The sequence below is a fragment of the Ixodes scapularis genome, unplaced genomic scaffold, assembly GCF_016920785.2.
Source record: "Ixodes scapularis isolate PalLabHiFi unplaced genomic scaffold, ASM1692078v2 PGA_scaffold8__174_contigs__length_109621045, whole genome shotgun sequence".
NCBI lineage: Eukaryota > Metazoa > Arthropoda > Arachnida > Ixodida > Ixodidae > Ixodes > Ixodes scapularis.
The window spans coordinates 97,929,113-97,942,082 of record NW_024609883.1 but is presented as its reverse complement, the minus strand read 5'-3'; the positions used below and the strand labels follow the sequence as shown (position 1 = coordinate 97,942,082).

At 43.8% G+C, this 12,970-nt stretch overlaps 1 protein-coding gene across 1 annotated transcript in view; it reads left to right on the top strand.

Moving 5' to 3' along the window:
* LOC120849309 (ATP-binding cassette sub-family C member 2) overlaps positions 1-11,752 on the top strand; it is a 57,940-nt gene extending 46,188 nt beyond the window's left edge. The window contains exons 23-26 of the mRNA XM_042286915.1: positions 7,115-7,273; positions 8,391-8,557; positions 9,450-9,644; positions 11,515-11,752. Of these exons, the coding sequence (XP_042142849.1) occupies positions 7,115-7,273; positions 8,391-8,557; positions 9,450-9,644; positions 11,515-11,668 (675 nt within the window). The 3' untranslated portion in view covers positions 11,669-11,752. The remainder of the gene's footprint in view (positions 1-7,114; positions 7,274-8,390; positions 8,558-9,449; positions 9,645-11,514) is intronic.
* The last annotated feature ends 1,218 nt before the right edge of the window (positions 11,753-12,970 follow it).

The following is a 12,970-nucleotide window of genomic DNA, read 5'->3' as shown; positions in this document are numbered from 1 at the left end:
CCATCAAAAGGCTCTTCAGAGCCAAACTTTTGACGAAAGATTGGTTGGACCACACTTTGAAATAAATGCTTATACAGCCGTCATATCTACTTTGCTCATATTGAATGGGTTAAAACAGCGCAACAAAGACGAAGGACCAGTAAAAGAAAACACACAGACACAGCGCTGACTTACAACTGAAATATTTACTGCTGCGCCATTCAGCAAGTAAACTTGAAGGGAGACAAACATAAAAGCAATCGGCCCGAAAACACGTCATCCTCCACTCAAGCCGACACGTGGCTACACGTATTTTCCCGCCTTTCTGATAAAATTCATTTCATCACTAACTAGAGCAATTGATGGAACACTAATACACTTACTTGCCTGCGTCATGGTTGGCAATAAAAAAAGCTTCGTCAATCTCCCGAGCATACTTATTTTTATGTTGGGCTAAAATCTTAATTTCATTTAGGGATGTCGCGAACCACCTTAGGTTCGATTTTGAAAGGTTTCGATATTTGCGAAACGAACTGAGGTTCGATTTCGAAAAATTTCGATATTTTCGTACCGATTGAGGTTCGATTTCGAAACATTCGCAACTTTTGACCACAGCGGTGTTTCGAATTCGAAAATTTCGAAGCTTTCACGGTTTCTAAAATTTCGAATTTGAATATTTCGAATATTTTTTTACTTCAGGTTCGATAAATTTGAAGATTTCGAAATTCTTTGTAAAAAAAATTCGAAAACTTCGAACGCTTCGAATTTTTATAGACATGAAGTTCGAACAATTCGAAGATTTCGAATTTCTTTTTGCATAAAGTTTGAAAAGTTCGAAGGCTTCGATTCTTTTTTAACGTTAAATTCAAAAAAAAAAAAAAAACTTTGAAGATTTTGAATTTCTCTCTAATCCAAGTTTTCAAAGGTCGAAGTTCGATTTTCAAGTTTTTCCACAGTTTCAGTTTCAAATAACGTTTTCACGACTCACTGGTTTTCACAAAATCAAGTTTAGAAAAGTTAGGGTGTGATATCTAGATTCTGCGAAGTTGGTCAGGCAATTAAATGAGGCGACGAGTGTCCCGGAAGTGCTAGAATATTTGCCAGTGCAGAATTGTGACCGCCAGCCCTGGGTGGGGGGGGTCTTCAACCTGCATCACGCAGTAGTGATTGCACGAACACACTGTTTTACGAGACTCAGCCAGTTGGAAACGGCCAGGGGCGAGCAGGAGGTTGAGGCTCAGAAAAACCTTGATGCGACCTGGCAAACTAGCTCGCCACCCCTTGCACGCTGGTAGTAATCCGATCTGGTGAAGTTTATAATTGTCCTGGAGGTTTATTTTCTGGGACGGAGGAATCGCCTCGCAAAAAGCACGAAAGCCGACACAACTCGAGGTCGAGGAGCGTTCTACCATACAAGTGGCGTCGAAAGAGGAAAAACGGGGGAAAGAGGGTAGCGAAGGGGGAGGGGGGGGGGGGGGGTGCTTCAGCCTCCTTCCCCTTGCAGGTATTTCGGACTGTTAAAGAAAACAATACGGGGAAAGAGGGCGTGGTCGAGCTTATTTTAATCTGAAATTATTTATGCATATGTATAGCTACTGTCGCTCTTCACTGCATATAAGGTTGCGTAGATGGTCATTGTTAGAAACTCGTTGTCAGAAGGCACTGCTCGTCACATGCTTAGTGGTTCGGAAGTTCAAAGCTGTATTTTCGATCTAAACACCTGTGCCGATAGTAACAAAAAAAAAAAAAAATAATAAAAAAAATAAATGCGAGAATAAAAAGCAGGAAACAAAAAAAAAAACTATCAAGAATTCGTCGGAAGTGTTCTATTCTTGCATATTCAGAGGTTCGGAACTTCGAAACAAGTTTCTTTTACCAAAATGTGTACCGGCTAAAAGAAACACGTCCCAGGAACGTGAAGCGAAAAAAAAAAAAAAGTTTTCTTTTAATGACGTGCTGAACTTGAACACTACTAGAAATATTCTCCCATGAGTTAATTTATTCATCAACGTGAAAAAACAATGAATATATTATTTTGTATTCTGCAGATGGCAATGATATGTACTGTCTGTGGTGTTAATTTAAATGCGGTACCTCAAACAACTTAGACGAAAATAAATATCAAGTTTAGGTCATAATTGCATGCAGATACATGTTTGGACATTTCTTCGAAACTCACGTTGAATAACAATAATCACATCTTAAGACGGCACTTACCTAGGCTATACATAGATCATTCTTAAAAAAGTATAACATATCTACCATAAATAGCTCCGGCTGCAGCGTGCTTCAAATCTGGCACAAACGATAATCGTCAAAAACCCGTCGTCCTTCCTCGCCCCTTCGGGGATTTATTTCTTTAAACCTAAGCATGCCAGAACATTGAAATAAACGACATTGTCTTTCATAAGGAACGCAGCACCGCGTGTAAAAGTTCGAGAAAAAAAAATTACGAATGTACACCACTACCTGAAATCAAATGAAACCGTCCGCCGGTCTTTCGAAGTTCAACGAACGTCGAACTTTTACCCTAAAAGTTCGAAGTTCGTCGAACTTCTGACTTTTCAGAATTCGAAAGTTCGAAACTTTTCGAATTCTCTTGATAAATAAGTTCGAAAGTTCGAAATTCATCGAATTTTTTGGTCAGTCAAGTTCGAAAGTTTGACAAGCATCGAACCTTGCAGCGCCATAAGTTCGAAAAAGATCGAATTTTTTAGCGTAATAAGTTCGACGGTTCGAAAAGCGTCGAACTTCTTAGCTTAACAAGTTCGAAAATTCGATCTCCGTCGAATTTTACGATATAGAAAATTCGAAAAATCGAAATCTTTCGAACCTTTCGAACCGCTTGATTCGATCATCGAAACTTCGATTCGAAAAAAGTTTGCGGCATCCCTAATTTCATTAAACATTGGAGATGTTTAATGAAATTTTGTTTAATGAAATTAATGTTTAATGAAATTAAGATTTTAGCCCGACATAAAAATAAGTATGCTCGGGAGATTGACAAAGCTTTTTTATTGCCAACCATGACGCAGGCAAGTGTATTAGTGTTCCATCACTTGCTCTAGTTAGTGATGAAATGAATTTTATCAGAAAGGCGGGGAAATACGTGTAGCCACGTGTCGGCTTGAGTGGAGGATGACGTGTTTTCGGGCCGATTGCTTTTATGTTTGTCTCCCTTCAAGTTTACTTGCTGAATGGCGCAGCAGTAAATATTTCAGTTGTAAGTCAGCGCTGTGTCTGTGTGTTTTCTTTTACTGGTTTTTCGTCTTTTTTGCGCTGTTTTAACCCATTCAATATGACCATCAGCCAACTTGCCCAACTTTCCACCTTGCTACTTCGCTCATTATGGTGTACTGATGTCTAGAATGTATAGGCCTCGTATGTCCTTTGCTTGACAGAATCTCAAACTTCTTCCTTCATCAGCCTCAAGAAAGTCGCCATTAGTTTGGCAGAGATGCCCTATACTGAGAGGATAGGGTAGTGGTCAAATTTGCCATAATGAATTAGGAAAATGGTCTATTGGTGGGGCAATACACTACACGGGCAAAGCGTGCTGTACGTGTTAGGCACATCAATGTAAGGATATAAAAGGTGTTTTTAGATTACCGTAAAACATCGAGCATGTGGTTGCGTTGCATTAAGTGGCCGACTACTACTTTTGAGATGTTTGAAAAGTAAGCAACAAGCGTATCAGTTGCCCAGCCCAGACTTCTGAGCGCAATTAGCTATCCTAGGCACTCCTCGGCGTTAGCCGCTTTTCCAAGCACGCTGATGCAATGCAAGGAAGCTTAACACCTGTGCTCTAGCGCTAAGCGGGGAAGCCCGCCGCACTTGGTGCCCTTCTGTATGTTTTTTTTTCTCTCCGATCTAGCAAGTACCCGTCCCCCAGTGTTTCAGCGCTATCTTCAACTTTTCCGTGGGTGCTTGCTTGGTATTTCGCTATAATTGTAACATTTCAATGTTCAGCTTTGGTTGTAAATGTGGTGAAATGAATATTCTTCATTCCACCGTAACTTGACAAGGAGCGAGCGACAACAGCTTCTCCGAGCCAATTGGAGCGACGGAAGCGAAGCGTGTGACAGCCCTTACTAAGGGTATAGGGGGAAGAGCGTAATCCAATCAGTTGAAGGAGAAAGAAAGGGGAAACTCCCCTCCTAACCAAAACCCTCTTATGTGGGTCGCACACTTCACTAGAGCCCCGCATATTGGCGGATTACCCGCGGATCACCCGCAGATATCCGCAGTAAGCTGGCAGATGCGGATAAAAATTAATCAGGTTTGGCGGATTGCGGATCGGATTCGGATGCCAGGGGCTGCGGATGCGGATCGGTTGCGGATATCCGTGGGTTTGTATCTACAGTTTTGCCGGGGCGGCCCATAAACGTATGCGACTGCACAGTGTAGAGAGAATAAGTGAGTGACACTATGAAGTAGATCATCGAATGTATTTCGGGAGCAAACTGCTCCCTTAGATAAAAAGTGCCGATTGAGGAGAAAATTGTTCTTTACATTTGATTCTCACCGAAGATAGCTTTAGAACATTCTATCTCGCCAAAAATGCTGTCCACAGAAAAAGCAAACAATGCAGGAGCATCAGTCGTCCCGGGAAAGTGTGTTCTTGTTTGGTAAGGAAAGAGTGTACAGTGAAAACCGTTTAGAACAAACCCACATACAGCGAATTATTGTTGATATCAAACTCACGGAAAATTTAAATAAAAATGGATGTAAAAAGTATGTTTTATAACGAACATATTAACTATATCGAACTTTTTCCCCCGGGAAGGCTTTTAAAAACGGGCAAACAATCGTCTTCTAGCCTGTCCCTTCCCCAAGAAAAGAAGTAGGAAAGAAAGAATATTCAAAAACCTCAAATTGCCAACAAAGTTGAGTGAAGAGAAGCGGTCCAGAAAAGGGAGGGAGAGGGAGGGGGGGGGGGGGGGGGGGGAAGAAAGCTAAAAAACACACTCTGCACACGCAAAAAAAGAAAAAAAATCTTCATCTCAAAGTGTTTGCCCACGAGGAGAAGCGATTCAGAGGGAGAGATAAGCTAAGAAAATAAACTGCACACAAAAAAAAGTATTTTTAGCGCGTTGTTACAAGGCAGAAGTGAAGAGATGAGAAAGAAAGAGAGGCTCTCGCTGTTGTAAATGTTTTTTTGCTATATCAAACTACTTGCTATATCGAACTGATTGTAGCATTTCATGCTGTTCGTTATAAACGGGTTTGACTGTAAACCCAAGACGTACAAGCCACAAGGAAGTAGAAGAAGCCTGCAAGCGACTTCTTTGTCTGCAAGTAGATAGAGGAGATTGAATTCAATCCTCTGGAGTTATGGAACTTGCGCCAGCACGAGTTTCCACACTTATTCTAGTGACGCAATTCGTGCATGCCACCCCAGCATCAAGTGCACCAACGGAGATAGACTTATCATGAGTGAGTATTAATTTGAGAGAGGCGAACCAGTCCGAATCTTTCCAAGTTGACGATATTGTTTCTTCTACACAGCAACCTCGACGAGTGAAATGCTGCGTATGTGTGCGTTTTCTTTTTATTGACAGTTGGCTCCGAGTTGCTTTTAAGTATACCGTTCTGAGCATGCTGTTGAGGGTTCGTTCAAAACTTAAATTGATAGGAGGTGTTGCCATTATTGAATATTGTTATATTTTCCCAGTGGTGTATTTGTGCCTTTCCACATATACACGAGTGTACTTTGCTGTGGTGAGTGCGTTTTCTCTTCCACTTTTTATTTTTTGGCCTAAATTAAATGATGCAATGTTATTTGTCTGTCCTTCGTTAATTTTCATGTTTATAAAATATGCACCTGCTTGAAGTGGGTTTTACAAAGCTGTTACGTTGTGGTCTATTTATGTATTATTTACAAGAGAGGACTGTAAGAGATTAGTGGTGAGCTACGAGCCCGGCGAAAATGCCGCTAGCTCAATGAGGAACAGTGCGTGGGCCATGGCCCGAGCCGAGGTCGCGCGTCTTGGCACCTGCTGAATGAAGACAACGCAGTCCCATTATAACAAAAGCAAAAAGGAAAATAAATGTTAAAATTTCTTTTCTTTTGAGCGCATCTTATGGACAGAAGGTAAGTGTCACGGACTCTCAAGACGATCTCGTAATTGCAATCATTTTTACAGCGATGTGAAGTGTCCCTTGAAGGATGATCACTTATTTTATTAAAACAATGAAACAGGATATTATAACATGACTTTTACTGCGTTCTGATTCAGAGTTCTTTGTACAAAGGTAAGCAGACGGTTTATAGGACAGCATCCAGATGGTTTCCTTTAATTTTTATTTATGCTTGATCTCATGATGCAAAATGAATGTGTGGATTGAGGATCGGATGCGGTTCCGAATTTCATCGGATGCGGTTTGAATGCGGATACAATAATTTAAGAACATTGCGGATGCGGTTCAGATGCAGATACTAGGTCTGCCGACGCGGATCGGATGCTGATGATCAAACGATTATCCGTGCAGGGTTCTTGACGTCACTATTCTGCCCCTTGAAGATCAGCGCATCACCCCAAAATTCTTACAAAAGCGGCTTTCCTCCCTTTTCTGCCCGTGACTTCGACAGCACTGCCCAAACTAGCGGGATAAGGTATAGACACGTGTCTCTCCAACGTGCTGAATGGCTCGAAGAGGTCGTGGCAATCGCTCTATGCCAAGTTATGGTGAAATAAGGTATAGCTCACTGCTCCTCATACCTCGGCTTTTAACTCTTCACTCGATGCTCCAAAATGCTATTGGGAGCTAAACATGTTTTGTTTACAAAGCTGCATGTTAAGGCTTTGCGTTGTAAGCAAGCTTGCGTTTGTTTATGACCGAGTTTTTGCAATCTCTTGCGACGAGAAAACACATTGGAATGTTGGCGCCGTCTACGAAGTGACCGTGGAGCTGTGTTTCACCAGAGCGAAGGTTTTTTTGTGCTCTTTGCAAGATCAAACATACCTACCATTTATGAGAAATGATTTTAAGGCACACGGTCGTAAGCAGTCGAAAGTGTGTGAACCAGCCTTTATTTGTCTTGTGCTGCACATAATGCATGCATTTAGAAATGAAGAACAGGGTGGCACATCTGGGCCCAATACAACTGTCGCCTTTTTTCTCGCCCTTCAAGGTGGGGGTGGTTGGCCGCACGGGAGCTGGAAAGTCCTCGCTGGTTTTGGCATTGCTCCGCGTAATCAACAGTTCGGGGGGCAAGATACGAATCGACGGCGTGGACATTGCCCGCATTCCTCTTCACAAGCTCCGGTCTGCGGTCACGGTCATTCCTCAGGTGAGAGGTGCACGGACAAAGTCGGTAGACCAGACTTTCGTGGAGTCTGCCGGCAGTGTTGTTTTTGAATGAATGACTAGCGGCGGGAATCTCTACTGTCAAGGCTCGAGGCTGGCAGTCAAGTCTCCTGCCCAAGTGGCCTTTGCACAGCGGAGGCAGGATGTCATTCGAAGGTAGAGTGACTCCTTGCCGCGTGAACTTCCACTCAAATGTTGCATATCGAGAATGTGATCATTTATAAAAAGTAAGGTATGACAAATGCAGCCTAGGTCATCTTCCTCGAAAGTCGCAAATCACTTAATTTGTTCAGTAATTTATGCCATATTTATGGTAAGAACTAACTTAATATACTAAATTTTGAGCACTTGACACCACCTCTACTACAATAGGAGGTGATGCATGAGTGTCCAACTCGTAGCATTTTTTCCCTTCCCCTTTGTGTTTCAAGTGTAGTACAAGCCCCATTGGGACATGAGGGTATGTGTATCATAAGATACTGATCAAGCACTCGTGTCCCAAAAAGTGGCATCCCACACTTTTTGAACGTGAAAAATAATCAAGGGGCATATCAAGGACTCTCCAGAGAATTTCTGAGATGACTTAGCTGAGATGCTAGTCCGCACCAGCCGCTTCTTTATGTACACCGATGCAAAGCGGGGAAGCTTGACACGTGCGCGGGTGCAAAGCGGCGAAGCTTAACCGACGTGCACGGATGAAAAGCTGCGAAGCTTGATGCACGTGCACCGGTGTACAGCAGCGAAGCTTGATGTGTGTTCACTGGTGCAAGGCAGTGAAGCCCACCCTACAGTCTGCCCCTTCTGCATTTTTGCTGTCTGACCTAACAAGCATCAATCTCCCAGTTTTTCTAGATTACCTCCAAAATTTCGGCCAAACACTTGCTCTGCATTTTGTGGTAGTGCAGCCACTTGCACGTAAGCAGGTGCTCCCAAGTGCCACGAAGGATGGATGAATGGTATTGTCTATACTCTTTTTGTCGGGCGGTGCCTTGCACCACCTGTTCTAGGAGCCCCCCCCCTTCCCGCCCCCCCTTTAAATTTATCTCTCGGTATAGTTTTTGACCCGGGTTGCCAGCAGATCTGCCGTAATGTCCTTTCAGGACCCCAGCCTGATTCGGGGCAGCCTCCGCGACAACCTGGACCCCTGTGTGATTTACACGGACGACGAGATCTGGGAGGCCGTGCGGCAGGCGCACCTCGACGAAGTTGTGCACAAGGACCCTGCGGGACTGCTGCTGGAGACCGGGGACGGGGGATGCAACCTCAGGTGCACACTGCAGCGGACGCTGTGGCAGGCTGTCTGCTGCGGCTGAAAAAATGATGTTTTTCTATTATCCCAGTGCTTTGAAATTAGTCGTTTGAACTGCACGTGTTCAGTAACCAGTAAGGGGAGGTACCGGGTGTTTTTCAGAAACAATGAGAGTGTTTTTCGGTTTGCGTAAATAAGCCATGGATTGCTGAAAGCTGAAACTCTGTGGGAGAATACTTTTTAAAATTTACTTTACCAAACAATGTCAGTACTAAGCCTTAACTTGTTTCATTATTAGGAGGCTATTGAGATATTTCGGCAGTGAATGACTAAATGCTTGTATCAAATCCCTAAGCTTTATTTCTGTAACAACTGCAGCCCTCGAAGGGAGGCATTCCCCTTTAATAACGCTCCCCTAAGGTTTATAATTTTGAAAAATGTTTGCAAAAGCTACTAATGTATTTAGATAAAGCCCCCATTGAGGCTGTATTGTCACGAATGACAAATGATGAGGTGGCGAATAACTGGAGAAACTAAACGTTTAATGGGGCAAACTCGTGCCCAAAACAAAATAGAAGGTTAGCGTCGCTGGCGTCGATGTCGGCGAAACAGCAAGATTGAGCGCTGGGGCGAGACTGACTCCGGCTCACCACACGGAGCTCCTTATGTACAACCGTGGGCTTCTGGAACAGTCGGCGTAGAAGGTTTGGCGTGTAGAACATTCGGACCTTGAAGAAGCAACGGGGTTCTTGAATGTACTAGAACACAACATTTCCAGAAACAACAAAAAGGTGCATCCGCAGCCAGGCTTCGAACTTCGGCCTTTTGCATGGGAACCAAGCACGGTGACCATGCAGCCACGAGCGTGCTTGCTAGCAGACGCGCTTGACAATACTTGGTTGGTTTGCAGCGCCGGCCAGCGGCAGCTGGCGTGCCTCGCCAGGGCGATGCTGCGTAAGCCGCGCGTGTTGGTGCTGGACGAGGCCACCTCAAAGATGGACGGCGACACCGACCGCCTGATCCAGGGGGCACTCCGCACGGCCTTTCGGAGGTGCACTGTCCTGACCATCGCTCACCGCATCAACACAGTCCTTGACTACGACAAGTGAGTTGCTCGTATCTGGTTCTGCGTGCAAGTTGCTGAATTTAGTTCCGAAACTACATTTTCTAACCTTAGCTTTGTGTATTAGGATCCCTCCACTGTGACTAATCAGCTGTTAAATGAAAAAAGTCCTGTTTTATTGAAGATGTTCCTTATTTTTATAATCTAACAAATCTATTAGTTGTAGAACTACTGCAATGCCCCGATTTATCATGCACCCCCCTGCCGCCTGAAATTCATAAAAAAAAAGTGAGGTGGGTCATGTCTCGGTGAGTAAGCACAAAAAGTTAAAAAAAAAAGCCATCAAAACGCCCATTTTCCTGTACATATATAGCGCGGCTACACAAGAATACATAAAACTCAAAACTCGAATTAGTTTTATTTTTTTATGCAAGAATTGCTCATGAAAGAATGTTCTACCAAATTTTTTGTTGCTTGCATACGCGCAATGAACGTCGCCGATCGGCATGCAGTGCAAACATTTGTTTCGTGAAAGCACATTTCTAACACAGCTATGTTCTCTTCATGAGGAAAAAAAAAAAAATGAGTCAACAAGGAAATAGAAAAACCGAGTAGGCGCAACGAGCGAGTGGGGAGCGAGTGGGCGAAAGAAGCAACGAAGAGCGATGTTGGGGAAGTCGGGAAGCCGGCGATTCCGTTGGCAAACACTTTGGCATCGGGCCAGGTTGGGCACCTTGTCAGTCACAAGGAGCAGGCTCTTGTGCAACTTTCTTGTTTGGTGCATACATGCGTTCGTCCGTGCACAGCACGTATATAACTCGCGTTAATAGCGTGCACAGTTAACGCAGCGTTAACGTAAGTTGAAGCGGCGTTGCTGCATGGCATGAACGGCCCTACGAACATGGAGCTCGAAGTGAGATGCTCTACAAACATTCCAGCAAATCTTTATTTACCCGTTGGCTTTGACTTAAACATTGCGCAATCTTACCAACCAAGGTTGCGACGTTCCGGCGGACTTTGCTCTTACATCTTCGTCCTCACACTCCGCCGTTACATTCCAGGACCTTGCGATCCCTGAGTGGGTTATTGCGTGCATTATCTTTCTGACTTTGTTTTTCTTTTTTTTTTTATCCGAGAGGTCGTCCCAGGCGTCGTCTTAGACGTCCTCCTCTAGGCATCATCCTAGACGTGGTAGAAATAACAGCTTCGCTTCCCATCCTCGTCGCCAGTGTCAGGATCTTTCTAGAACGTGGACGAAGGGGCCGAAGCACCTGCCGAGAAGAGACGACACGCAGCCTGGTTGTAAGGGTGGACGATGACTGACCGGAGCGCGTGCGCTCAACGGCGTTTATTAGCGCGGTGAACAATGTTGCCCGCCGAACCAGGCGGCCGCAGGTGGGCGGACTGGAGGGGGGCGCCACTAACTTGTCACACTCCATCTTCACGTAAAGTGGAAGGGCTCTACAGTTTTATTTTTGTAATTCGATATTCGCCCAAGACGTGGGGAGGGCAATGGTTTGGGGATGAGTGATGACTCAGGGACTGAAAATATTACAGTAAATGAGGCATATTTTTATCGACCATGTGCGAATATTGTATATAAATGATATACTGTTAATATGCTTACTCGTGTATGCTTCGATTTATTTTTGTATTTGCTTAAAAGGATCCATCACTAGCCATTGGCTATTTCTTTTTTTTTTTCGTGATTCTTTTCTGATGGAAAAGTAAGTTAGAAGTAACGCCATCACTGTAGCTGTAACGCGAATTACTTTTTGCAAGTAACTTACCCAAGACTACAATTTGTGCGTTTCTCTGGCGTGCTACTTGGAACGTGTGTATTAGCGCCGAAAAGCTCAGAAATGCCTGGCGCGGCTTCGCTCAACCGCAAGTTTTTTCGTTTTCTTTCCAGGATTCTAGTGATGGGCGAGGGCCGCGTGCTCGAATTCGGGCCAGTGAGCGAACTGCTTGCCAACCCACACTCCGTGTTCCGAAGCCTTGCCCAAGACGCTGGAGTCCTGAGATCGACGCAGGATGGCGACGACAGCTGCACCACCCAGCTGTAGAACACCGCAAGAGTGGCGGTCCTTTTTTTTTAATTTTTAATAAAAGATATGCTATTTTTCTTTTTTTTAAAGAAGATGATTGGAAACAAGTGTATTCAGAGTTTTTTTTTTCTTTTTTTAATTCTGGGTCAGAGTCATTGGAGCCAAGAAAAAAAAAGTTATGCAATAAAAAAAAGTTATGCAATGTAGAACACCAAAAGTCTGAAATCGATCGTAGGCGAGTAAGTATATCGAGCCTAAAACATGACTTAACTATGTAAACAGTGTCCCCCAAAAACTTTATAGAGTATTTTTGTTTTGTTTTTATTACAAAAAGAAACTATGCATCGCAGAACACTCATTCACCACTCAACGTAGCGCTAGCTGTCCGAACCAAGTGCCAAAGTCTCGGCACTAACCATTATTTTAATTAAGTGTTACGGGTGATTTTTTAAAGATTTTCAATAGGAAAATGGAGGCCGACAGTGCTTTTTAATACATGGAGCTCTATGGGCACCAGTTATCGAAACGGGGCGAAAATGGGCCCCATTTTGCTATCGAAATTTTCAGAAAATCACTTATAACTTTTGAATAATATGAAGGTTAGGGCTGAAACTTTGGCGTCTGTTTCGTACCGCTAGCGTTACATGTGGGCGGAGAATGAGCGTTCGGCGATGTGTAGTTTACTTTTTGTAAAACAACTTTTTTTTTTTTTTTTTTTTTTTTTTTGCGGGGGGGTACACGTTGTAGTCAGATTTAAGACCAAGATTTTACCAAACACCTCCATTATTAAGTGAGCAACTCATTATATCAGAGATCATTATAGTTTTCTCACCAATTTTTAAAACAGTAAAAACAAATAATTTGCTGCATAGTTTTCGTAGGGGGGATAAAAGCTGCAGCACGAAAATGCTTTGCGCAATGGCGATACCCGCAGGCAAGCTTCTCTCCCTCTCTCCTCCCCCCCCCCCCCCCCCCCCCCCCCCCCCCCCCCCCCCAACAGAGTGCTTTGTGGTAAAGCAAAGAGCTCGAAAAAGCTGGATAGAGGATTTCTGACTAAACTTCGTTTCAACAGCGTGCTTTGTGGTAAAGCAAAGAGCTCGAAAAAGCTGGATAGAGGATTTCTGACTAAACTTCGTTTCAGCTTAAGTCCAGGCTCATCCAGCTAAAGTAAGGGTATCAATCAAGCGGCATCAAAAGTGCAAGTCACTGGGTCTTTTCAGTTTATGATTGATTCAGCAATGATTGATTGATTGGTCCCATCAGCTCGTAGCGTCAGTTCCATCTGGACAGAGCCGAACAACGGAAAAGCGCTAGACCAAG